Below are 27,918 nucleotides of genomic sequence, written 5' to 3'. Positions count from 1 at the left end.
GTGAGTCAACGGCATCGAGCGAGCACTGCGGACGAGGCGATATCGCATCCTCATCCGCACATTGGTTTTGCGCTTGATGGTGACGGGGGCACAGAAGTCACATCGTACTTCGATTACTTGGAATGCATACGACCTGGCCAGTAGTGCAGCCTTGAGGCTAGGCAGTAGCGCGAGTCAATGTGCCTGCAGACGGTCTCATTCAATTCAATTACACTTGTACTTGATGATTTAGGGCATTCGGGAGCTTTAATATTTGTTACGTAGCCCGGTACTACATTATGGTGGTGGTCGGATGCGCTCGATAAAAATTTAGTCGGAAATTCACTTCAATTCTGAGGCTAGTGTGGGGAAAGAAATTTTGGATTAAAATTAGACCTCTAGAGGGCGAAACTTGGGATGAAATGACAATCAACCACTTTTCAGGTCAAGTTTCGGTGGAAAAATTAGACTGGGAGGATAATTGTTGTGGTAATATTGACCTTCGTCCTTCGTTTCGCCCCCTGGAAATCTAATTTTTTAATTAAAATTTCTTTCCGCGTTAAATATTGCATTAACATATCGCTTGATTTTATTCCATCATTTCGGCTTGGTAAGTCTCTGGTAAACAATCGGCGTAAAAAATAAAAAAAATACATACCTTTGAGTTTTATAAGAAGATGGATGGTATTGTAGGTTACATTTCGAACTGTTTATCAAAAACTAATTTCTGGTTGAATTGAATAGGCCTTTGTACAATTTTTATTTCTTTCATTCTCGTGTTTCCACTTCAGATCGGAAAACATTTTGATGTGTGGAAATTCTGAGAAATTTTGGTTGTGTGTGCTCCTTTTTCTTGGGTCCGAACAGTGGTGCATGAGTGGGACCATTGTTAATGTGAGTCATCAGGTCCAGGGTGTTGTATTCCTCATTGTCACTTGAGGTAGTTCCCTCGAGGAAACGAACTAGAGCAGTGGTGCCTTTCCGAGCGTCCAAATACAAGAACGTAAAAAATTATTCACAAATTTTACTCATTCAAAATCCCCCATTTCCAATAAACGGAAAACGAAAAAATAGTAATTTTGAAAATTATTCCTATCTTGTTCAAATAATTTACAAACAATTTTCCCTCACAAAGCTCGCTCGTTTGAAATTCCTTCTGGTATTTCACACATGGGAATGATCGCCGGAAAATTGTGTTTTCAGGGAATTCATCCTGAAATCACAAATCCAAAATGAAATCTCTGAAAATGTCGTCCACCATGAAACAATAATTCGTCAAGTGCAACAATTTCTCCGACAATGAAAACCTCCACATTCACCGATGTATTGTGAAACGACTCACCGAGATACCAATTACGTAAGCCAGTGTACCCCGATACGACTGCATCCCCTCTTTTGCCCCTGTAACCGTGTCACAAACAACCGAGAACAAGTGGCCACGGTGGCTTTCGCACTTTCTGTGGCCCGATGCCTGTGATCATAACCCCGGACCTGCCTCAATCCTCCTCGTTTCACGGCATTCAATCGTCCACATTATACAAGTGTATCTCTCCTAACCAATCAAGTGTCACACGGCTGTTCGTGCTCATGCATTATAAATCTCACCAGATACACACGCTCATCGGGCATTAATAAATCGACTGGCGCGTGTTGCCAACTATTTTTAGAATCCATTCTCTTTTACGATGAAAAATACTACGTAACATTTTCCATCTCTCTTGTGCCACTCAACTCCGTCCATTTGTATTTTTTTTTTTATTTCCTGACAAAACGATTAATTTTGTTTGTAGTCGGAATATCGTGGATTTAATGCAGTTGAGTTTGTGAATAATGTGTCAAACTCGTACAATTTCATTCACGAGTTTAACTTGCTCTTCGACTCGTTCATGCGTAAAAAGAGAAAGAAAAAAAATATCGTTCTTTCTCTCTCTTTCGGTCTGTTTACACTGCACTTGAATTGCTACTACGCATGGGTCAGAGTTGTAAGCCACGGGTGAATGAGAAGGGGAGGGAGCTATGAGATTTCCAAACTTCTGAAACATATAGCTGTCATTTCGTTGCCTCCATCTCGGAAAATCCATTGATAACGTTTTGGGTTTATTTTTATTTCTGCGGTTCCGCCGGCACTTTCCCGTGGATTCCCTAACACGTGTTTATGTGTAGGTGATAATTGAATTTGCCTCCGCGTGATTGATCATTTTTTTAATTAATAATGTCAAGTGAGTGTTCGATGGGTGAGGAACTAGAGGATCTATTTATTTTCAACGATCAATTGTTAATTGACCATCTCATTTATTTAGTAGTGCACATTATTATTCCTTCTTATTTTGCAATAGTTCCGCACGGTAGGAATTAAGGGGTGTGAATTTGCCAAAATATTTACCTGTTATATATTGTTTATTGGTTTGGTAAATACGTAGAGCTGACCCGAATGACATCTGTTACGAATAAGTTTATCTATGACGAGTGCATTCCAACGCACAAAAAATTGTTGGGTTTCCTCAAACAGAACAGTGAAACATCCAGTCAATCCGAAAAAAAACACGTCATTAATGTTCAACCAATGAACCTTCACATACTCCCAAGAATTGGCTTCTTAATTACAAATGAGTACCTCATTAGTATATCTGGTATGCAGAAATATATTCAATTCCATTGCGTACGATGATGGATAGATAAAGTGAGTTGGGTTACTACGTTATCTCTGATAAAGACGTGACCTTATCACGTTGTTTCCCATCACGATAAAACGTTCATTATTTCCTTAACGTGGAGTTCCACTCTCGACTACATTAATCGATGCTTAATTGCTGGAGCCATCTAGGAAATTTTCGACTTAAATTTTTATCAAGCGATAATTTTACTGAAATTCCGGAGATCTTCATCATTAGAAATTCATAATTGGGTGAAAGAAAAATCAGTGAAATTGATTTTTAACCGTTCTCAAAAAGTCATTGACGTAATTAATAATTTAATCGCTTAATTAGAATTTTCATTCAGAATTAAAATTGTTATCCGCCAGTAAAAAAATTTTTCACAAACGTATCGTTATTTCTCATTAAACGATGCACTCATGTTCCAGAGTGAAATAAAATTTTGTTTACAATGAAATTCAATACTTAAATGAACGTCAGAAAGTCCAGGGATTTTGCTAGCTCATGCAACGAATTGAATATTTGTTCGTAAATTGGCAGCGAGAAATTCACCGAGAATGTTTTGCACGAGTTGGACGGTATATATTCGTACAATCTACAAGCGTACGGTATTATAAATAGAGAAGCGCCCTTACGATTCCTACTGGCGCGATCGTTCGGCACATACCGGTCAAGCGAGTCCTCAAATTATTCCCATTTCGAGAGATCACAGACTGAAACCTCTTCATAAATACTATTTTTTTATCATTCATTGTAATTGACATATAAACGAGAGGAGCTGGTGTGTGGACCATTTCTCAAGCGGATAAAAATCCCCAAGTATATCTCATTTGCGTCAAGAAACTTGTTCATTGATAATTACCGAGTGTGAGATTTTTTTATTTTTGCTAAAGTGTAGTAGAAGTCAAACGAGAATTAGCCTTTCTCGATTCAAGAACTTGTATGAGTCAGCTAGGTCGAGTGTTCCTAGTTTAGATTATTTATTTATTTATTAGTTGGTACAACAAATGAAAAAAGTAAAATCTATTTATGAATATGGTGATTTTATTTGTTCGGTGTATTGTAGATTAATTTTTCAATCTCAGAACGAAGTCGTTAATTAGTTGAAAGGGATGGATTGAACGATTGCTAAAAAATTGAACGAGGAGAAATATTTTAATTATGATAATAATTAATTGTTAGACTTGGACATCTTAGGCGGGGCGGACTGAAAAAGTTACTTTTTCACAGAAAATCATAAAAATATTATTTCGCACACGTGGGACGGGAACCTTTCCGCGCATGTCATTAGCAGCCAACTTCACACTCGTAAAATTCCGTCAAAAGATTCATCCATTCACCTTGAAGACTTAAAATATTCCGACAACAAAAACTGCCTGAAATAAAAAAAAATATAAAGAAACATCAGGTTCAGGATCGTCCTGTTTTTCACCTCAAAAAACCGACTCAAAATTATCTTGATGGATAAAAAATTTAGTGAGAGGCAACTGAAGGGCTGTTCCCATTCTTAAGTGTCCGAAAGTTGAGTTTCACTTTGCGCGTGTAGCCGAGCCAACTACGATCTGCAGCATCGATCGAGTACTACGCAGCGCGCTTTAAAATTTCAAAAACCCCGCAGTTGAATTTTCACCGGAATCGATTCAATTTGTCTTTTCCCCTCCAAAAAATGTCATTATGCCTCAAACAAATTCCAAAAAATCCCAAAGAGATTTTTAGAAATTTAAATTCCTCTCTTCTGATTCGAAAAAAATTATTTTCTGTATATACGTAATATATACGTTTCATATTCGTTATAAATTTTGAAACTACGAAATAACCCGATACCGTAATTTTTAAAAATTAATTTTTTCCCGCCGCCAACTTCGAAACTTCATGAAAATTTTCGTTTCATCCGAATTTCACTAAAAATAACGTAAAGATAAAACCGTGATGAAATTTTTTGACAAGAGAAAACCCGCTTTACCACTCGGTCTCTCTCGCACTCACAATTTCTCCATCTATACATTGTAAGGCCTCGAAGCGCGCCCTCGCACGCTCCCTTGGGCACCAGCAGCAGCGGCGGCTTCGAGCCAATACACGGTGGCGGCTCTGGGCATGAAAAAAAAGGCCCCAATAGTCCGGCATAAAGAAACTACCGTAGAATGATCAATTTCCCTTCGGTTTACTACCGCCTAGTCTCCTGTGATAAGATTGCCAGGAAGGGAACAAGTCCGAAATGAGAAATTTTAGTGACGCTGGTGCACCGCTCGTCACGCAATAAAAATGTTTTCGATGAATTTTCTTTGGCTGCAGTAGCTTTACACTGGCAACTGCGCCGAGTCAGCCAAGGCAAGCCCGCCACGATAGTCTCTGACTTGGTGGGGAGAAATTATTCTCTGGCATCGGATGATCTACACAGTCAAGTCAGCAGCGAGTTTCTGAACTGGTGGGCACTCGTCCGTGGAGATACAGGGGCCCACTGACATTTTTTAAAATTAAATACGGAAAAAAAAATATTTTCCGGAATTTTTCCATTCAGCGCTGACTGAGGCTATGGACAAAGAATTTTACACTATTACAAAATTAACTCCGAATTTTTAATATTTTTTTTTGTAGTTTCTAGAACAGAGTTGGGGAAATTCCGATGAATATTGATTGTTATTTTTTGTCGTTTGAATATTTCATTGACAAAATTGAGTATCGTTGGTACTTTGTTTACGTGTCGATCCCAAAAAATCAACGACGATATATATCCAGGGCGCGAGATCAACGATGCGAGGAATCAATCCCACGTGGTGGGGTTGAACTCGTGCTATACTACTTTGACATAGAACTGTTAACGGTATGCTCATTATTTTTACAGCACACGCGCCGGAGTGATCTAAACTCCTCGAGATACCTCCCACCTCACTCTCAGGTTATAAAAGAATTAATCAAGTTTTGAACAACAATTCTCCAATTGCGAAACTAGAAGTTGCTGCACGGAGTGAAAAATTCTTGAAAAATTACCCGCCTGTTCCGTAATCTGCGAGTCAAAATAATATTCGGTAAAAATTACGGAACATTCTTTTCAGCCACCTCTCAGGACAAAGGTCAGAACCTTCAGGAACAAGTGGGGAACGTTCAGTGAAAAAATGCGTAACTGTTCCGTTATTTTTACTGAATCTGTTTTGACTGGTGGATTTACGGTAATTTTTCAAGAATTTTTCTCTACGTGTAAAAATTACGATACCATCACTTAAATTTTCCTACTAAAATCCGTAATCAGGGAGAATGCAAAATGTTAGTTCCGTTATTTTTGCATAATGATTCTGTCCGTGTAATAAATCAAATTATTGTCAATTAGGAGGGTCGAACCGAAAGGTTGTTAAAAATGTCAGTGGGCACGCGACCACAACCACCTTTGAAATCGGTAACGGGCCAATTGTGCCCTCCTCTCTGTGGTGGGTAACTCTATTGACCACCCCCTCACTTATTCTACCAGCCAGTATTTGCGGTGCATCTCAATACCGATTATCCCTCTCTCTCTCCAAAAGTCATAAATTACATTGTGGAGTGAGGGATCGTCTTATGCGATGAGTTGAGCTATAATTTACCTCTTCGAGGGAGTATGCAACGAAGACGAAAAGAAGCTTGACGCCTCCTGTTCTTTTTTTTTCGCAAACAGTGTCCACCCAGCTCTCAGCTGGTGGTATCGATAATTTATTAACTTTGGGGGATTTAATCGGCTCGTTAAAATCTGTTTACGATCACCCGTTAAGATTACACGTACGTAGTCATGCGGATGATTGACGCAAGCTCTGGGTAGGAAAAAAAATGCTGCTCTGTTTACAGAAATTTGTCATTCCAGGGACTGTTGATTAGTGCCTTTCACGAGTGGCGGATAGTAAACTTCCAGACTTCAAAGAAAATTTATAATTTCTATTGACTTTTTGCATCAAACTATGAAATTTTAATCATGAAATTAATTGAAATTCGGTGAAGGCGTTACGCGATAGAAAAAGAGGTGAAACGAGGGAGAAATTTCAGCAAAACGCTCCATCAGAGTTTTTAATATCATTAGGGAATGAAAAAGTCATTAAACTCAAATTTACTCAAATATTTAATTAATGAATTCTATTGTCAATTAATTAAAATTTTGCTGACTTCGTAGGTCAATCAACTTGATGAATAATTAACACTGACACTTTTCTCACAATTGATTTAACCAAAATTTTAAGGGTCGAAAATTCTGGCAAATCTGGACTGAAAATTTCCAAAAAAAAGTCCCGTCAATTTCGCGAAAAGTCTAGTACACGTTCAGGTCGATGGATATATGCCAACTAAAGATAAACCGTTCTGCCGACCGAAAAGTGTCAAATGCAAACGCCTGCAGGTATTCACTTTCAACGCTCTGTAATAAGATACACAGAAGCTCTGGGCAATACCGTCCCGTCACGCGACTGCGAAAAAGAAAGACCGCGAAAAAAAAAGTGTCTGAAAAGGAGCAATACGAAGAATATGGAAAAGGCAATGAACGCAAAGTGTATACCCACAGGGGACCTTCCGAAGGACGCTGTGTTTTCATCCGGGGGGACACCTCGTGTGGTCTAACGACGGCCACGCGCAACAACACCGGCCAACGTATAACCACGCATTCGGTGGCATTTCACGCCACATATACGTCATTAAGATTTTACGACCTGTCGGATGATAGACGGGGTCATTCTACTCCGGCGTTTTCATTCAGAAACACTGTTTACCGTCCCTCCACCTCACCTCGCACCACCCGGAGACCCGCTGGCACGTTTCGTAGTTCTCAAATGTATTCCACAAACCCCCTCTGAGAGTTTGTTTGAAGAATGTCAGCTTCTTCCGTGAAACAATCCACTCACTCTCGCCCACGATCAATTTATACGGTTGTACCTGTACTCACCTCCTTTTTTTACTCACCCGGGAGTCCCAATGGGGAAGAACTTTTATTTTTCATCCGTTAAAATAAATTCATTCACAAGCGTTTCATAAAGGGAAGGAAAATTATGTGAAATTATGTGATTCGTGGCCCCGTCGACGGAGAATAAAGACAGAAATTTCTTGCTCTCAATTTTGATATTTTATTGGAGTTGTATTTTTTTCCTCGTGTCAATGTCTCGATAAGGAAAATGTTTTTTTTTAGTAGAAGTCTTCGGTCGCGATTTCAGTGCTTTTTTGGTCGTATTTTTTCCGGTCATTTCAATAGTCTAATAAAGGAAATATCAATTGTTTTCTATGCCTCGCGCATAGTTCATTTGGAAAAATAATAACGTGAGAAAAATACGTCAGGAATTGCTCGTCGTCGAGCGACAAAAAACAATCTGAAAATTCTCGGTCTTAATTCGAATGTTTTATTACTCGTATTTTTTTCACTCATTCCAATGTTTTAATTAATAAGAAGAACTTGTATTTATCCCTCTCCGCGTAGTGGTTACTGGAAAAAATTTAATTTAAAAAAATGGAAAAATATGTCAAGAATTTACCGTCTCGCTGCGACAGGGAGCACAATCTCGAAATTATTCTAATTTCAACTGTTTTCTAGTCCTTAAATTATTTTTGCTCATTTCAACACTTCAGTTAATAAAAAAGCCTCTTCCGTACAATTTTATTCGAAAAAAAATGAAAGACAAGAAAAAAAATACCTCAGGAATTTCCTGTTCCCGCGCGACAGAAAGCAGTTTGAAAACTCTCCTGTCCCTGATATTTTTTCCAGTAGTTTAATTATTTTTTAAAATGTTACATTTTCCGCTCCTGCGCTAAATTAAAAAATAAACAAAATACGCCCGGAATTTTCCGTCCCCGGGCGAAAGAGGCTGAAAATTCTTCCCTCGCTGTAAAATTTCCATCGGCCATCGGCAGTGTCGTGGGGGTAATCTCGCGCTCTTGCTACACCCCTGAGATCCCGTGGCGTTGTGCCGGAGTGCAGGTGGGCCGAGTATCGGCGGAAAGAGCCGACAATACTCGGGGGAAAACCGAGCGGCGGCACTCGCCGTAGTCTGTTGTTAGAGTATTCAGTAATGCTCTGCATGGCCAACCAGCAACAACTAGGCTTGTCCGTGAAACTTGTGTATTTTTTTTTTCCCCCCAACAATTCAGTGAATCGTGTGCCACAGTGGTAAAGCCGACAATATCAGTGTGGGCGGCTTTAGCGGTAACCGTGAAACCGTGACTATTTAATCGTTATTTATTTAACAAAAGAGTCAAGAAAATTCACCGTCTGACGGTTCAGTGAGGAGTTTCAATATCTCGGTACTGTCAGTTATTTCAGTTCAATAATCCGAGATTAATCAACAATATCAGTGTATGGTTAACGAACGATCCAAGATGCTGTCATCAGTGCCAGCTAAATAATAATGTGGTGCGACATTGGTCAGGTGAGTTCAGTGGATTAAAAAAAAATTCCAAAAACACCCAATTTACCCTAGGAATCTAGCCATTTCTCTCGTCAGTTCAAGCGACTCTTTTTTTCATTTTTTTTAAATATTCACACCGAGGTTATCCTCACGCGTGAACTCTGCGTTCTCCTCGTGACCAGAGAACAACTCTCGCGCAAGTGTACCCCTGGGCTATTTCGTTTCAGTGCTCCTTCGAGTGATATTCCTCTGTGAACCAGTGTTTTCATTTTTTCCTTTCCCCCCTGGACTCGATATTTTCAATTCCCCTCATTTCTTCTTATTCAATTCTCCCCGAGTTGGAAATCACAAGAAATTATTTCGTCACATCAATTCCCCCGGTTACTCCCGTATTTTTCGAAGCCTCGAGTGCATCGCGTGTAAGACGAAAGTGAACGATTAAATTTTGTAACTTTGACTGGGAGTGAACGGTCTCATTCAATATCAAGTGTATTACGGTATCAGTGCGCATTGCGCCCGGTGGTATGTCAGATTTGACGCGTGGTAACCTCGTGTTCGGTTGTTCGAATTCGAAGCGATCCCGCGTTTCCTTGGCCTAGGGGGTGGATGAGGAGGTTGGATGATAGCTGTGGACCCCCTCTAGGGTGGGAGGGGTTCGAAGGTGTGTGCTGTTCACGAATATCACATGTACATCCACGTTTTATTGCTGCGGTGGGAAAGGCGAGGGGGAGGATGGAAGGGGGGATGGTTGGTTGGCTGAGGCAGCATTAGTTTCTTAACTTGGCCAGTTGAGGAAATCCTACGTCGTGTAGACATTACGGGGGTGGGGAGGAATAGGCCTGCACTAGCCTTATGACCAACCATCGAGCGGACACTTATCACCATGGTTACCACGACAACAACAATTCGTTTATCTTCCTTTTGGAAGCGGGGAGAAGCTCATTAAAGTAGCATAACCCACACGTGATTTGATGAGTGGAGGGAGGATGGACAAATGAAAAAATTACCTTTGGTAATTTTTGGTAATTCGTATGATTTTGGATGGGGTCTTTGGGGATGTTGAAGAGGTCGGAGTTATGTAGTTGTTGTTAGAATATTTTGGGAATTGATTTTTTTTTAGAACTTTAGAGGCTCTGACGTGAAATCGGTTGGTTTTGTGTGAGTTTTATTTTTACTGCTTATAAAGTCAGTTTATCGAGAATAATAGATTTTTAATGGAGTAGAAAGTCAACTGGAATACTTGAATTCTGGTTGTAATTTATTTTAGATTTTACGGATTATAAGAATGTTAATAAAAATAATGAATCGAAAATAAATATTTCAGACTAAATAATATTCTGCACTTCTCGAATAGTTTATTTTTCTACAAAATTTGGAATTTCCATATTATTTCCAGTTTTCTCGTAATTTTAATCTCTGGTGACATTTAAAAAATCGTTAGCTCTTGCTAGCATTAGCTGTACCTTGCTTGAAGCAGTCATTAACAACAATACTAGATTATCAATTTAGCGGACTCAACTTGAATACTTTAAGTTATATAAATTTCCGGGTAAAATTTGTTTCCGATTTAAATGTGAAAAATTTAATTAAATTTCCGGTAAAGTCTTGGTTGCAGTATTTTGAATGTTATTTTGGTGTTTAATTTTAAAAGGTGGGATTTTTAGTAATGGGGTAATACTGTGGAACAATCAGTATCAATGTACCAGGCTGTGGAAGCTCGCGAGACGTTTGTCAGGCATGAGTTACTTCAGTCGGCGATGAAAATTAGGTCTCGACCACACGGTGTGACAAAAGCCGGAGTACACGTGGTCGGTGTTCATTCTAATGAAAGAAATAAGAGAATACGTTGTTGGTATGAAGGCTTCAGCAAAACTTTCGCGTGTGAGACGCACGTGGGGACGAGTCCGCAGCTAAAAATCGAAATTTCGGAGATATTTTAGGAGAGAATTTTGAATTTTACGGATATCTTAATGACATTCGTTGACGAATAGTTAGATTTTTCGAAAATAGTCTGAGAATTATTAAAAAATTGAGTGTAAAAAATATTCCTAGAAATAGAATTTTATTTATTTCGGAAATGACGAGGGAATGTTAATTTTCCAGCGATATGACTTGCGTAATTATGAATGAACAAATGAACAACTGACAGCGACCACAAAAGCGATGAAATCCCCTCATTAATAGGTGCCCTGTTCGATCATAGTACACAACGCTTTTCATTCGGCGTCAATGTTCGATATCAGCCTGAGGCCTATCGATCATCTCGATGGGGAGAATTGAAAAACAAATGAGGATAAAAACAAAGATGAATTAGAATGAGAGACATGAGAAGAGTTAAATCTGATTAGAGAAGTTGAATTAAGGGAATAACTAAAGAGATAAAAAATCACCTGTCTCATTGACTGATCCTAAACTGGTTTATTTTTGTTCGAGATAATCCCACCAGCTACTGGTGTTTTATTTATAAATCACTTCGAACTCACTGACCTATCCCCATCGTAATCGTTTTCCTATACCTGAGGATTTATGAAGCGTGCCAGACAATGTGACGCATCCCATGAATTCTAATAAATGAATGAACCGAAATTTAATATCGGCGTGTGACCATTGACCTAGACCTCTACCGTTTCACATTTTTGAGTGCAATTTGGGCATAAAATTTTTATCAACGTTTGCCCCATCATAATTTAACGAAAAAATGGTCATAAAAAATCAGTTAAATAAATTTGTGACTTTAGAGAAACAGTAAATCGGGCATATTCATTTGGATTTTATTTATTTCACAAAAAATTACTGAAAATTCACTGAACATGTCAGATTTTTTTCTCCTCTACCGCTCCAAAAATCACCAACAAGCTATTCTCCATCGCAAATCCGGCGCAAGATTCCGCAATTTTTACGGAAGTCCAACGGCCAACCAAATAAACTCAGCAATTCACTAGTGATAAAACCCGAAAAAAATTCTCAGACATAAATTTGCGCATGCGAGGACCAGCACCCAGTGCCCCAGATCAAAACATTACAAACATCATGTAGATGAATGCACTCAGATTGAAAGAGGAAAAAAAAAGCAGCAAAAATCACCCACGTGGATGAATCCCCACTGTTTTGTTTACACAGCAAAGTGTGAGGGGGGTATAAAGACACAACAGACTCCTCTCCTCCTCCCCCGCTAGTTTCCATCGATAACGCGTCAGGGGCATTGATACTAGAGGTTTGACGTACTCTCACTAAACCACACGATTACGACACTAGCACAAGCATTAGCGTATTACTGACCGATAAAGGTAATACTACAAATTGCATTTGTCTCTCTTTTTCACCCCTCCCTCTCTTGGCTGAACGCCACGAGTCGCAGTATTACGTTGAATTAATCACTTCGATGATTACCCGTCGAGTGGGTGGGCATTTTGCTCTTTAACGTGTCACTGACATTGCGAGGAATAATAAAGCATAAAGGAAAAAAAAACTCAGCCAGGGGCAGTGAGTATACGACACCGACAATTACTGACAATGAGAATTTCTCCCCACTTTCTCTGTTATCAATGAATTGATAGTGCGTTTCCGAATGGTATCGATATGATACAATTTTTCTTCGTTTCAATATCTCCTTTGATTTTCAAAATTTTATTCTTCACCTCCCATTCAAACACTTCAGTCTCTTGTCCTTCAAGGATTAGGGTGGACCCTCAATTAATTATGGGAAAAGTGGGTGCAATCGAGGGAGAGGGAGAGATTGAATTTTTTAGTATGACCGCATTGAATTTACCGCAGGAACAAGTAGCGAGACGACAACACATGTAATTTTATTATTTGAATGGAGTTAGGAGGGGAACAAATGGAATTGGTTTGTCGTACGTCTGGAGGTACCGGGTGATGGAACTCAAACCACAGTGGGAATGCCCTCTTTCCACCAGTTACCGGTTAATTTGCACAGGTACCAGTGTTTAGGTGTGAAAGTGGGACTACCCGGGTGGTAATGAAAAGTGGGAATAATGGGACCTGTCGTACTACGGGGGACTATGACTCGTTGCGGTCGACGAGTCCGTAAAGAATGGCTACTTTTAGGACCCTACCTCCCTCATTCTTGTATATTAGTATCGGTGGGTTTGGCGCAGGTGGAATACGATCCGTCATGACCTAGGATATATATTTATTTATTTTTTTTTAATTTCAATTGAGAACGCAAGAATTTTTCGTAATTTTAGACCGATGAAACCATTAAGTTTTAAGGTTTTTTCGTCTTTTAGTTAAATTAAAGGGATTGAACTCTAGGGGGTGTTGAATGTTGATATGCGGTTGGCTTTAAACAATATTAATAACTTTGAAAATTAAATTTGCAAGGAAGAAAAAAAATTAATTTCGAGGGATGATTGAAATAACCTGTGAGTCTTTCCGTAAAATCTGAAATTTAATTCACTCTCTTATTCTTTCAATAAATTTTCCGAAAATATAACAAAAATTTCCACTACCGGATGTATAGAAAATAACGTTGAATGAGTCCCTGAAATATTACTTGTTTCACGTGGATCTTCAACGGGCTTTGACCCCACCTCTTCTCAAGTTAAAGACGACTGTTCAGAATTTTAAAAGCACAGCCATAACAATTACGAGATAATATTCAAGTATTAACGTCGTAAAGAGTGATTTAACGACTGTTTACACTTTCATGCAAATAAAAATTCCGTGACACGTGAGGAATGCAAATAAAATTGGTCTCAGTTACCCTTCCATTACTCACAGTCATATCATCCGACGTTTGAAAGGAGATTCACGTGTTTCGATGTATTTAAGTCCCTCGGAGGCCCTTCGTGTGCAACTTAATAAACAAACTCACTCTAAACGCGAGTACACGTGAGTTGCACATCGTCACCAAAGTCTATCCCGTCTGTGTCTTTTACCGGCGTTTTAAGAATTATAGGGAGTGCACAGAACACCCCCAATTTGTATTTTTTTTGTATTTTTGACGCAGTCCATTGACAGGTAAAAATTCATCTCATCCATTGACTCTTGAGACGCGTAAAAAATATGTCAAGGGTCAAGGGTCCTCGAACATCCTTATCAAAGGATTAAAGATAAAAGTTTCACCGGAGTTTTCGTCTTCAAACATTTTCAGGGACTTTTCTCATACCGCTCAAGATAAATTTCGGGTACACTCTGTACAGTAACACAGAAACAATTTTAACTGGCTAAATCCACGTGGGTTTTATACAGTTAGACACATGCAACACGCGAACATTTTGTTGAGACAGTGAAGCAACAGCTGACGATATCGACGATCAGATGTACATAGTATTTCCAGAGGCAGTGAGAGGAGTCTGGTTGGAAAGGCACACACTGGGTTATTCCCCGTGTCATCCCTATTCAATGCCACCCCCCCCCGCCCCAATATTTCCCCTGGATTTTCGTACCATCGATATTGAAAAGACACCTTTTTTTTTCATTTCCATTGTGATACAGAGGATCGAGTATGAATGAGTTTATTTATCCATAAAAGTGCACAACAGGTGATGTACAATTGAAAACAGAGGATGGTGGGGGGGGGGGGAATAGTGAGTATACGACACCATGTGACAATGAGCATTTTTTTTTATACTTTCTCCGTCATAAATGAATTGATGGTGTGCTTCCGAGGGCCATCGACATGATGCAATTTTTCCTCCTTTCCATTTTCACTAGTTTTTCACTCTCAACTGCTGTTTAAACTCTTCACCCGTTTTGTCATTGCTGAAGTGGGCCTTCGTTTAATCATGGGAAAGTGATGGAAAAACCTGGGGAGATGAAGTTATACCTTACAAGACTCGAGCGACAGTGCTGTTGGGAATTAGTGTCGTCGGTGCTTTTAAACGATTTTTTTTCTGATATAATAATTTCGAAAGTTGTTGGATACACGTAGAGAACACACGGAAAGAAATATTGGGTAAAAGGGAGACTTGGGAGGGTAATTTTTGTGATAAAGTAATCTTGGGATTTCGCTTCGCCCTTTGAAGGTCTAATTTTTTACATAAATTTTTTTCCACGCAGTCAAATTTCCTATATTTCGGATTTAACCCTTTCTGCCCCCATTTTCCGGCGAGTTAAACGAACCGAAACGGTATCATTTCACTGCTCTTCCACTCGGAAGCAAGAAGACACAAGACGACCAGCGGAAAAAAATAATCCACGTGAGTTTATCCGAGTTTAACGAAGGTAAATATGCGTAAAATTGTGCACAAGTCAATAGTCGTGTGGGTAAACACAATTTACTAAAGTGTACTCTTTCTATCTGATGCGTGAGTCGGGGTAAATATCAGCTGTGAAGACACGCAAAAACGAATGCAGTTGTGGGACACATCAATCTCCCTCACACGTGTGGGTGAAACGGACTGAGAGAAAACTACACCGGGAGTACTCCGTGTTGCTCTCTGTACATATTCCCCGGGTATTTCTTTTCTTTTTTTTTTTTCCACAAAGTCACAGACATGAAGAACCGTCGGTGGCTGGGGCAGAAGGAGAGGATGAAAAAAAATGAGAGAAGCGCCACACTTTTACCACTGGACAGAGACAGATCTGTGGGGTATCACGTGCCTCGCATAACTTACTCTTTTCCCACTACTTCTGGGTTTTAGTTGTGGCACGCGCCCCCTCGTGCCATTTGTGTCCGTTCAGTTTTTCTCTCCTTCGATTCCCCTCGATTCGGGTTTAACCGATTGATGTTGTACAGCCGGCAAACGGTTACGTGCAACTACAATGTTTCCGACCTTCGTCAGTCAGTCGTCCGTGTCCACGCTACGATGACGGACGGCTGTCTCAGTCTCACGTCGATTTACTTGTTGTGGATTTGCATAAACAATTGCGGAGACCTGAGTCAATGGGGATATATCTGGTGTTGTCGGTTTCAAAGAAAATTGGGAAATTTGGGGGAGGGGAATGGGGGGTGGGGTGGTGAAGGAGCTCGGTAGGGATATGCCAGGGATTTTCTGCAATTTTTTTGGATAATAAATTAACAACGTCTGTCATTGATGGTTTATCGGGTAAATTAACTGTTTAATGCAGAACATTTTTTTTCCTTTATTTTTTTAACAATAAAATGTCTGGATTGGGAGGGGGTTTTCGGCTATCACGTCATCGTAGACACGGGGAAACATTAATTATTTATTGCAAATGCGTATGGCAATTCGAAGCTTATCAAAATCCAAATTATGATCACCTTATTTTAAGAGGAGTTATCACAATTAGGTAATGATGTTGCACATCAGTTCATCGTTATGGTTTAAGGGAAAAATAATGCGTGAGTTTTCGTTAGAATTCAGTCATAATTTTTAGTGATTCATAGATTAATGAAAATAGAAAAAATATCTGAAAATATTTCCATTCGAAACTACTCTCATCTCCGCGTTAACCACATATTTGCGAAGATATTCGACTACCTGTTCTTCACCTGTTACCTAATTTCTCATTTTCCATAATCTTTTGTGTCCACACCGATAGTTTTGATGTTTCATGTAGAAAAACAAATTCTTAGGTTTACACACAGGTGGCACCGCTATCTACCAGCGATGTGCGACAGATAACACACGCGGGGGCGACATGTATATGTGTACATTACTGCGAAGACGGGGTGAGGGAAGTGGAGAAGGCGCGTTTATCATATGGAAATTTGTCGACGACACGTGTAGGTGAGAGAGCGAGAGACAAAATCCAGTGGTGGGGTATTAATGTTTTGACTGTAATAATTTACAGAAGTTACCGAAAACATCCGTCTCCATTTGGGGCGCATTTCACCCTCAATAGCGCTCCTTTTGGGGCAACAGTTCAATCGAAAACTTGTTAAAAATTTTCAGCGATTTTGATTTTTATGGAAAAAAAATTAATAATCCCGGGAGTCTTTGCATTCCTGTACAGGTGGCAGCACGCGATTACGTACTAAATAGTCGCGTGTATTTCGCCTATTAATGCAAATGTAAATACCCACATACAGAGGAGTCATTCGTCGTGGTGTATAGTTTCGAGAACTACCTTCTCGCTTATAAGTCAGGACAACTTGTGCAAGAATTTCTAAGATCTAACGCATCTGTTCTCGTGGCATATGTACCTTGTTGTCTATGTTCTACGCTTTTGTCCATGTGCACACTATTAACGATTTTTGTTTAATTTTTTGCCGCAAATTTTGGAAATTTTTATCGTGTGGAGCTCTACAAAACTTTTAGGACATCTCACCATGGAAAATTAATAATTTTGGGGAAAAATCAAACAGCTGTAAATATTCACACCGTTTGTTTATGGAGAATCGATGGAATACTCAACATTTGTAAATTTTTTCTAGCAGTCTAACACGCGAGATTTTCCTCGATGTTGATGCTGCTATTCCTCCTAGAGAGAACTTGATTCTCGCGGTATCGCATCGTCGATTTTTTTTCACTCGTAATTTTTTCGTTGTTGTTCAATCGACTTATGCAATCATCACCGGCCACAGGGAACGCTGAATCGGCATGGAATTTTCCTGGAATACTTTCCCATGGTTCAAAAACAATTCTCATTGCCATTGAAGCTGAATGAAACTGTCAAGTCTGTGCTTTTACATTTAACAGCAGTTTTCCAAGTTTTTTTTTACTCTGGAAGAATTTCTAATGAAAATTTTCGATGTCTCGGACTTTGTCCGTCAAATTAGCTTTGGAAATTTCAAGAAATCTTTTCCTGAATTCTCGGCTTTTGTGAATTCTCCAGAAATAGTTGATTTTTCTCCCGGGAATTCCATAGAATCTCAAATGATACTGATTTCGCCCATTTTCCCGCCACAATAACCCGAAAATTTACAGCTCCCAAGTTCTCCCTTAACTTCTAAATTTTAAATGATACCATATCTTAAAAATTCATCAGATGCATGACACCCCAAAGTTTTCCATCACCTTCACCGGTAATTTCAGCGTAATATTAAGCCAATGCGGCACGCAATGATTTTTCTTCAGTATTTTTCCCGTTGTTTTTTTTTTCTCTTCTACGAATTTGGTAGGAGTCGATGGAGAGATCAGTGAAGCGAATGGTTGGACGACTGCGGCGGGGTGGGATGAAAGGGGGTTTAATGGGGACCCTGGCGCCACAACGGCGGCTCGACGAAGTACAGACCACGTGCGCCCGCTATCGAACGGGCGCCATCCCCCAATCCCTCTCCTACGGCGCCCACCCCCCAACAGTCAACCCGACTCTCCTCACCACCTCCACCCTCCAATCCTCACTCCACCATCGTTGCCATCCACCCAACGTTACCCCCTCGTGTTTCCACTTCTCTCTCTCTCTCTCCTCAACCTCCTTCCACCACCCTCCACCCATTCTCCTGCATACTCCGCTGAACTATGGCGTGCTCTATGTATATGTACACTCCCCTCCCATCCCCCTATGTGCACATAAATGTAGCTCACGTACATATACGTGGATACACGGACTGCTATCCCCCTCTGTAGCACTGTATTCTCGAATGAGTTGGATATATCATGAGTTCCATATAGCGTGTATACGCTTATGCCATTACCGACGCTCGAATTTCACTCCTCGTCAGTTTAGACATTCAAGAAATTATCTATTAATACGTTATTGTTACCCTCTCCCTCCCCTTCACCACCGGATTCGCCAGAATCGTTAACAAAAACAAGGGATGGGAGGGATTTTTCTATTGATTCAGCGGCTGAATTGAATTCTATAATTTTGGCTTTTTTTTCCCCCTCCCTTTTCTTCTTGATTGTTCGTTTTCTCTTTTATAGATAACTCTGGTGTATCGTTTTTCTTTCTCAGCCAGAGAACGGAATGTTCAAGGTGTACATAACAGTGTGTATGTGTGAGTCACATCCTTCCAAACCAGTTTCACACGGACACGCTTGGACGTTATATATAACCTCTTCCTCCTTGGGACTCAATCTTCCCTCTCCTGCTCTTTTTATCATTCCTTTGACTTTTTTAAAAATGATTTAAGAAGGTGAGAAGTTAAATTTATGGAAATATTTTAATTGTTCTTCTTTCCGTCGATAGTCAATCAAAGTTATGGATTTTTTTTTTATCTTTAGTTAATATCACGATTTTTTCGGACACGGAGAGAAATATTCAGGGTAAATTAGGGGTTATTTTTGAGAGACTGGTATTTATTTCGGAGCGTTTTGTAATTTTTATCTGATTTTTTAATGGAGCCTAATTTTTACCGAACATTCTTCATCGCCGGGGAAAATTGGAAATTTCTGGTGGAAAGCACAATTCACTGGGATCTCGTATTTTTCCCGCGCATCTCGAGATAACGTATCGGCAGTGCATGCCAGTCGATTTCGATGGAAAAGGAAAATGTCGTGGCGCAAGACGGTGGGAGAGACGGATATATGGAGAGATATGAAGAATACGTGCGAGTAACCGAGCGGAAAAAGATGGAAGTTGACCGCACATGTGGGGAGAGATGGAGAAGAATGAAGTGTATGATTGTGTGAGAGAGGGAGAGAGAGAAAGAGAGGGAAAATGATTGAACGTAAATATATGAAACAGAATGAAATGATGAGAAAGAGGTGAATCTACTTGAACGCCATCAACCGGTGAAAAGTGGCATCAGTGAGGTATCATGTCCCTCTCAAACAACGCGGCTTTACGACTTCTCTCTTCCTTCCTCACTTCATTGTGTCCCACCGTCCTCATCGGGCATTATACTGGACGGACAGGGGAGACGTCTAATTACCAGGCATGATCCCCTGAACCCGGTGAATGATAATCACCTGTGTGATGACGAGTCCTGAATGTGGCTTTTAGAAGATCGGCCTCCACGGAGAAGTTATTCCTATTTGCGTGCGTGAAATTAATCGATTTTGGTGTACCCTTTCAGCATGCAGAAAACCTACTTTTTCGGAGTTCTTCGTTTCGGGTTCCTAAAACGTCCTTTTTCCACACGTGATGAAAAATGTTGTTCGATGTTGAGCCAAAAGTAGTTTTTATCACATCATAAGTCTCTTAGGAGTTATAGTTTATTTTTCTGCACTCGTCATGAAATGTAGTGTACGAAAAAGTAACTTTTTGATCATCTGAAAATCTGATTAGTTATCGATCTTAAATTCCAAGTTCTATGGAATGTTTTTAACAATAAAATTTTTAATATGTAAAGTTCAGGAAACGGTGAAGAGAAATATTTTTCCCTCCCTTAAGATGACTTTGGAACGAATATTGCAAATTACAATGGAATTCACGTCATCCAAAAATTATCAGTGAAAATTTGGCATTATCCTCGGTAGATCCTTCCCATCTTTCACCTTCACGTATCCTTGATTTTCCCTCCGTTGTTTTACCCTCCGAATTCTATCACATGCATGCTTTCGCGTGACACATTCCTTCAGTTGAGATCCTGCGACTGGATTTTGCAACGCGCAACACAATTAACTCCCAACAACCATTAACCACCAATCGACCCCATAAAATCCCAATTTCTTTCACCATATTTTCCCCTCCCAAAACCATAAATCCCGCAGTGAATCTGAAAAAAAAAATCTTCATTATCATTTCGAATTTATTAACTCCAATAAACCATCAATTGTTGATGAACTTTAAATCACAAAGAAAGCTGACTTTTCTCTCCCAAGCTTTGAAACCATTCTCTCAGCCTCTCCCTCTCTCCCGCTAAACGTAATCGCAAAGAATTGCGAGATAGAAACGACAGTAAAGTGGATAGAAAGAAAGAAAGAGAGAGAGAGCGAAAGAGAGGGAGGAAAAAGTCGAGTAAAAAATTGGCAAAAGGGAGAAAGACAGATATCCAACTCCTATATAGAATACATATATAACACATATATATATATATACACCAACGAATCGATGTTTTCGTTTCGGGGAACTTTGGAACGAGGGACTGTGAATCAGCCAGTACAGTTTGAGCCGCGTCAGGGGCTCACGGCAATAGCGAGGGAAAAAGTGTAGTATGTGTGTGTGAGCGAAAGTATGTGTGTGCATGTGAGCCTGTGTGCGAGCGAGAATGAGAGAGTGTGAGTTGAGCCGAGACGGACAGAATTTAGTTCGTGTGCTGAACAAAGAGGAAACGTAATGCTGGCTCGTGGGGCGTTGCTATGGAAACTCCTGCTACCTCCATCCCTCGCATACTGTCTCGAGCGAGGCCATGAGCGCTGCGAGTGGGAGCCAAAGAGTGGGAGAGAGAGAGAGAGTGGGAGTGCGCTCACACTCCACAGCGAACGCGTTCCATCGTCGACTCACACTCCGCGGGGAGTGGGACGCCAGAGTGGGATGTATAATGAGAAAGGCAGCAAACGAGATCCACTGTGCGGGAAGTACGATGGGAGAGCGACGTGATGGGTAGGAGAGGGGTGGCGGGGGGGAGGGAAACGTACAGTCGAGTCGTCGGGAATTGTCGGAGGGGGAGTGGTGGAAAGGGGACAAGGCAAAAGAGTGAAATAACGGCGGGAGGGGTGGGGAAGGGGGAGGTGAACGACGCCATCGAGTCGTGAGCGTGTCCGTGGGACAGAGACGAAAAAGCCCCTAGTGTAGGACGTTATGTGGGGGGGGGAGGTGGGGGTAGCGGCGGGGGAGAGAGAGGAGGAAAACCCGTCAGTGCAATCAACCCGTTGGCCGCCTCTTGCCAAGGGTAAAACTACCCTGAAGTCAGACGAAGACGGCGTTATATTGCGGAAGGAGGGTGAAGCGAGATGGTAGTTTAGGGTTGAGAGGGAGGGAGGGTGAAAGCACAGTCCTCTCTCTGGTTTCATCGTGAGCGCGGATACGAGGTCGCCACGACGGAGACGTGGGGATGGAAAAAGCGATGGAAAAGAAGGAAAAAATATATATATAAATGAGAAGAGGGTGAGAGAGTGAGGGTTGAAGAAAAACGGAATAGGAGGGAATAAAAAGCGAAGGAGGAAAGGTAAAAAATATATATAGAGGGCGCACACGGAATTACAAGAGATTAGATGCCGTGCTGTAACGAGCTACTGTCGGTAAAACAGTCTTATCTGCGTCGTATATGAAATGCCTCGACGATCTTCGTGGGGTTTTTTTTTTTCAATTATTTATCAGCGCTGAGGAGGAATAAAAAGATTCAACATTTTTTCACTTTATCGATGGACCCCGGTTATGCTCTACACGATGACCCCGTCACTTGCGCGGCACTGTATCTCTTGAGTGTCTCAAGGTTATTTTACATCGAGTAATGAAAATAGTTGAGATTTTTGTTTTTTATTTTTAATTTCATTGTTCGTGTAATTTTGATTTTTCAAAATCGATTTTTCGACGATTGCTATTAAAATAGAATTAGTCATGGTTCAGAAAATTGATGACAATGCTGACGAGATTTTATCAGAATGTGACGGGAGTCGCATGATTCGTTGGTGAATTACCGCACATTGTTTATGACATTCGAAAGATCATCTGCAATCGCGATTAAATGAGATCTTGAAAATTATATTTCAATGTCTTGTTAATCAGTTGAAAAATGACGAGAAGTGCATCGTTGCTGATTAAGTTATACAAGACCACCACGAGGATTTGATTAAACAAAAATGAAAAACCCTCTTTATTAAATTCAGGGGGTAGTCTTATGTTGAATACTTATTCATATTGATTCATGGTCCCCAATAACTTGTGACAGAATCTGGATTGAACTCCGGATAAATGGTGAATAAACTCGGATTAAATCCGGGAAATCGTTCCACAGAACAAAATAATAATAGAATCTCCTCAGCACTTAAACGAATGTAAAAATTTTCTTGCAATTATTCTCATTTATTTATAAAACTTTCTCAACTAAAAAAATCTAAAATCTCCTACAGACGATGATTGTTTTTTCTTCATGAAAATTTCGGGAATTGTACGATAATGAAAAAAAAATAGAAATTAAATTGCTGGTTTCTTAGCAATAACCAAACTCATTTACAAAAAAAAATTCGATTGCCCACTAACGAGTATTTTATCGACCCACTAGATTTTTCTGGCCAGTAATTTTTGTTTAGCTCCGAAAAAGGTCGAAATTCCACATGCCGCTTCCATCCATCGTAACCACGTCCAAAACTGGAGGGGGTAGAGTTGATGCGGCTTTTTCTACTGACCGCGAGCACCGCGGCCCTGACGAACTTCACAGTCGTGGTACCAAAAGACAGTGCCCAGAAGAGGTTCACCACCTCGACGAGGGTGTTCATAGTGCAATTAATATTTCCCACTGAGCCCCCGCAAATGCAAACGCTGTATTTTCAGTTGCCTCACATAAAGCGCAGTTGCTCTATTCTCCTGGAACCAGTTTTCCCTCTGCACGACTCCACGCGGTAAGGAGCGACAAGGAAAGATCGCCGAGAAAAAAAAAAAAAGAGGGATGAGAACGCGTTCGCTCCGGCATCACCCAACCAGCGTTATGAACACTCACACACAAACACACACACGTGGTATTCGATGCTAGTGTGAGTATCACGCAGCGTCACACCACACGTCAGCTAAACTAGAAAGTTGCCCCAGCCCCGAACACTAAAGAAGCAGCGCGCGATACTAGGAGCCTTTCAAATTTTTTTTTTTCAACTAGTCAATTTTTACTCTTTACCATTCACGATTAAAATATTGGTGAATTGGAAAAATGGATTTTGCAGTCAATGGAAGGATTTCGTTGGCCGTTGAATTTATCGATGCGAACGAATTTATCTCTCTCCCCCTCTCTCCGTTAATGATAATTCATTAATGCGAGATTAATGATTTAATTCACGTATGAATTTTAAGCACAATTGACGAAATTGGAACACGCCATGATAACGAGATTAGGGCGTCAACGGAATAACACCCTGATTTTATATCAAGTGGTTATGGTGCTCGCATTGCTACTGTCGAACAACCCCATTCTCGTGAGTAGAAAGTCTCCTGTGACATTCGTGGTACGGACAAATACAACAGCTATACGACACGTTTTGAAGCCAAGTCGAGAGCGTGGGTATCAGCACGGAACCAACTTCTACAACGCATCGAGCCTGTGTTGCCACATTTCGAGGCCTCTGGGCTGACTCTGTACTATCTTTCTCTCTTGCACAGCCAGCAACCGACGTTGCCAGTCCCAATGGCGGGAAACTAACATTTCAAATATTATCCGCGCTTCCACTGTTCATCGCATGGTATAATTAATATGTCCTGTTGGTGCAGGATTTTTTCTTGATTTTTCTCGGTTACGGACATCTCTAGGGCATGCGAAATTGAATGATTATCTCGCCTGGAGAAAATTCCTTCCACATATTTTCCTCAATTTTTTTTCCAATTCTTGCTGTGAAGGGAAGTAATTCAAAAAACTGGAACTTGAGACTTGTTTAGATGAGAATAAATTTGCAATTCATGCAATTGTATTTACTCATTGATTAGGGATGAAAATTAAATTGACAAATTAAATTTATTTTTCCCGACTGGATGACGGGATAAATCATCGATTACTTCCAAAAGGTGAATGTATTTCCGAGGGTAATATTTCCGTGGAATTTTTTTCCCCTCCGGTGGAAATTTATCGGGTATTACTGTATAAATAAATTCAAAAATATTTATCTACCAGTGTGATACGACACGGGGTAAAAAAATCGAAATGGTTGCGCTCACGGCGAGCTCCAGAGACTCGAGGAAGGTGTACAGTTTTAGACTACGGACTGGCGCGTCGGCGTCGAGTTAAAAATAACAGTATAGCCGGCCTAACCAGTCGCATTGCTTTACTAGCGCTACCACGATTGCCTCCTATCCCTAGAATTTGAGTTCTTCACTACTGTTTAAATTATCTGAAATAATTCACTCCCCGACGATTCATTAGCGATAATTATTTCGAAGCAATCGGCGCTGATATTGACGCATTGTTATTTTATTCCTCACACTGTCTTTCTCACTGGCCTAATCATTATGAGACCAGCTGACTGCCCCACACTTACCAACTCAGCCTTGAGAGACACTTCTCTCTTATATATATTTTTTTTCATCGTCTTAATTCGTCTTTTTCCGTCGGTTCTGCCGCATAAAGGAGTAAATACGATGCCCAGGAATTGAAGGAGACATTGGACATGCACACTGCCAATGTATATGTTAACTTGTATTCTATGTATATAACGAAATTCGTCGAGTCGACTTTCACGAGCGTCGCGTAACCTTGTCTCAGCGTAGGCTTGTACACACGATGGCACCAGTGCTAACCAACCAAACCATTTTATTTTTGTACTTGACGTGGATACGCAACGATATATATCCCCCAATGTGCATCGCACATATGTACAAAAATGTGTGCATTAGCCTGTGTCAGAATCATTTGTCAGCTGGAGCCTCGGTGTCATCGGGGTGCAGTGCAAATCAAAGCAAATGATAGTAAAATATTTTTTTAATCAGTAAACGTTAGGGATGTTCGATGCTTATCGATACTTCATCAGAACAAAAATTGTTGTCTAACATATTTTTATTTCGCCCTTTGTTTTTGGGGGATTTTACAACGATTTAAAACGTCATTACAATATTTCGACATGTTTGTGACTTTAGGGAAATAAATGGTTGAAGATGAAGGTATCGATAGCGCATCGTTAATGACCTTATTGGAATAATTACCCCTGGCAGTTCCTGGTCCACGGCCTTGGGGTATTTGTCATTCATCCCTCACGAAGGTCATTGAATCCCACAAATCCTGCGGTAAAACACCTGTGTCGTTCTCTTTTTTAACTCCATTCTTCACGTTTATCTTTGTCTATCGAAGGGAGACGGGATGAGAATAATTACGAATGCTGGGGATATAAGACGGATTGTTGACGGGGTATACTGCATTCTCGGGTTCTTACGGGAGAGAACAGAGTAGTCCAATGCGGCCACACCTTTCACCAACACCCGGTGGGCTTGTGGAGTGAATGAGGGGAGAATGGGGAACGGGAGGTCTGGCCTAGGACCTCTCTAGTTGCCAGCGGGTGAGTTGGTTCTAGCTGGTGTCTGTACCTCACTGGAGATCAAGTAGAAAAGCCACATCCCGCCAGTTTGACCGGCTTCCACTGAGTAACAGTAAAACTCTCCCACGTTTTTCGTTGAAACTAGACACGGAATTGGTGTTCAATATTGTGGAGATGATTTTATTTCAATGATTCCACTGGCAATAATTGCATTCGGTTTTGCTGTTGACTTGCACAAAACTTGGTGTTCCCCGATGACACTGTTCTAATGATTCTGGAGGTACCAAAAATCGCGAGATAATTATTTAAATGAAATTCAATTGAATAAAAAAAAACAACAATGACCCGAAGTCCCTGAAAACATTTTTATCAAAATTTCACTTCCACAGTTCATTCATTTGAATTAAATTTGAATGAGCTGAACTTGCGGGCATGTTGTTGACGTCTAGGAGCCTTGGAATTCACAGATAAAAATTTTCCAGCGACCCTGAGGCATTTGAGGACCCTGAAATTTTTCAAATCCAACTTATTTTTCCAGGCCGAAAGGTTCGACTATGTACGTCGAGACAAAGGGGCGTCCCGAAACCTGGCCGACCCTTGGCCCATGAAAGACTCACCGACCCTCCTTATTCCGTTGGCCATAGGGTACCCTGATGGGTCTCTTCTACCCCGAATACAATAGCGCATTGGCCGACCCTAAAAGCCCCGCACGTTTTGGCTTCCATCCACGCAGTACTGCGTTCGCCTCGTGCGTTTTTCACTGATCCGAGGGGTCTTTTCGATCTTCTGCGCGCCCTTTTCTCTCCCTAAGGCTGATGTATATTCCATCCCATGGGTAATAGTTCCCCTCTGGGTACTTCTTTTGCGTCGTACCAACTCGGATCTTTGGGGATGAAAAGTTTTTTTTTTGGGGGAAGATATTTGGGTCAAGTTTTGCGAATTAAACAAGGGAAAATGTTTTTCGTTATTTGATAATTATTTTTCCAATATATTCTCTTTTTTGGTCCAAAAGTCCCGATTTAGTCGTCTTTGGACCCAAACGGGTGATTAGAGGACTGAATTTTTATTAAAAATTACAGAAGTACAATTGATAACAGATGAGACAGGTCTCTGCGCGTTTCAGTCGTCAAAATAAGCATCTTCCATTGACACTGTCATTTTCCTGGGTCCATATAACAATTCTCAAATGGAATCTTCCAAAGAGGGTAACACTAAAAAGTGTCTGACCCTCGTCACAATATCCGCCCGTCGTTACCGAGGTTTTTCTCTCTACCTGGGCCAGAAAATTCTCAGGTATAGGGCCCCAAATGCCCTCACAGCGTGGCGCGATGGAAACCGCCTGTCTTTCAGAATTTTTTGAAACAAAAATGCAGATAAAAAAATATATGTTCCATTGTTTAATTATGAATTCTCGATTCATGAACAGGTGTAACAGGTGTTCAATCAATGTACTCTAAAAAAAAATCACGAGTATTGAAAACAGTATGATTTTTATCTGCTGGGAAATTGAGAATGGGGATTGAGCATCTGGTGTCTGAAAAGACATAGGTTTCACTGATGCAAACCGAGGGATAAACAATCAACCACTGTTTATTGCTTTATGATTGGTTTTTCAATTAGAAATTTCCAACTTTTAATCTCGTTAATTGCCCTTTTCCTTCCCTCTGTCTTGAGAAGAATTGCATTTCATTTATTAATTGCTAATTCCCGATTAGTTAACGAGTCGGGCAGGTGTTGAGTTAATTTATTCGGTAAAAATCGTGAATATTGTTCTTCCCTCTGAATAACAATTTTCCACGTTCGAATTCCCTTCTGAACCTACAATAATTGAGTATTTCTGGGAGAAAAATATTAATAATGGTATAAACCATTTTTTATTCGGAAATCAGTGTTTCAAATTCGATGTGAAATTTTCAAGTTTTTCTGTCTCGCTGCAGTGCCATTAAGAAGTAATTGAAAAATGGCAAAAAGTGGTAGGAAAAATGGAGTCATGTTCTGCAAAGGATGACATCCTTGAGAAGCGAGGGCGCCAACTTCCAGGGCACCAGTGGAACAGGTTCTACATACGGTGTATCG

The 27,918-nt window shown here is 40.5% G+C and overlaps 1 protein-coding gene and 1 long non-coding RNA gene across 5 annotated transcripts in view; one reads left to right on the top strand and one right to left on the bottom strand.

Annotated features, from left to right (window-relative positions):
• The window catches only part of LOC135166420 (uncharacterized), a 96,653-nt gene that overhangs the window by 58,925 nt on the left and 9,810 nt on the right, over window positions 1–27,918 (top strand). The window contains exon 1 of one of the 4 annotated variants that reach the window (XM_064128624.1): window positions 8,612–8,998. The exons of the other annotated variants lie outside the window; for them this stretch is intronic. Coding sequence (XP_063984694.1) covers window positions 8,978–8,998 — 21 coding nt within the window. The 5' untranslated portion in view covers window positions 8,612–8,977. Of the gene's footprint in view, window positions 1–8,611; window positions 8,999–27,918 lie in introns of those variants that run through there. 4 annotated transcript variants of the gene reach the window in all.
• Window positions 3,309–8,014, bottom strand: LOC135166424 (uncharacterized). The gene is made up of 3 exons (XR_010299677.1): window positions 7,528–8,014; window positions 4,620–5,163; window positions 3,309–4,009 (listed from the first exon to the last, which is right to left on the bottom strand). It is a non-coding gene; the product is annotated as an uncharacterized LOC135166424 (long non-coding RNA).

Source organism: Diachasmimorpha longicaudata, chromosome 10 (genome assembly GCF_034640455.1).
Source record: "Diachasmimorpha longicaudata isolate KC_UGA_2023 chromosome 10, iyDiaLong2, whole genome shotgun sequence".
NCBI classification, from domain to species: domain Eukaryota; kingdom Metazoa; phylum Arthropoda; class Insecta; order Hymenoptera; family Braconidae; genus Diachasmimorpha; species Diachasmimorpha longicaudata.
The sequence above is the reverse complement of the archived record's forward strand: the minus strand, read 5'-3'. Positions and strand labels throughout refer to the sequence as shown.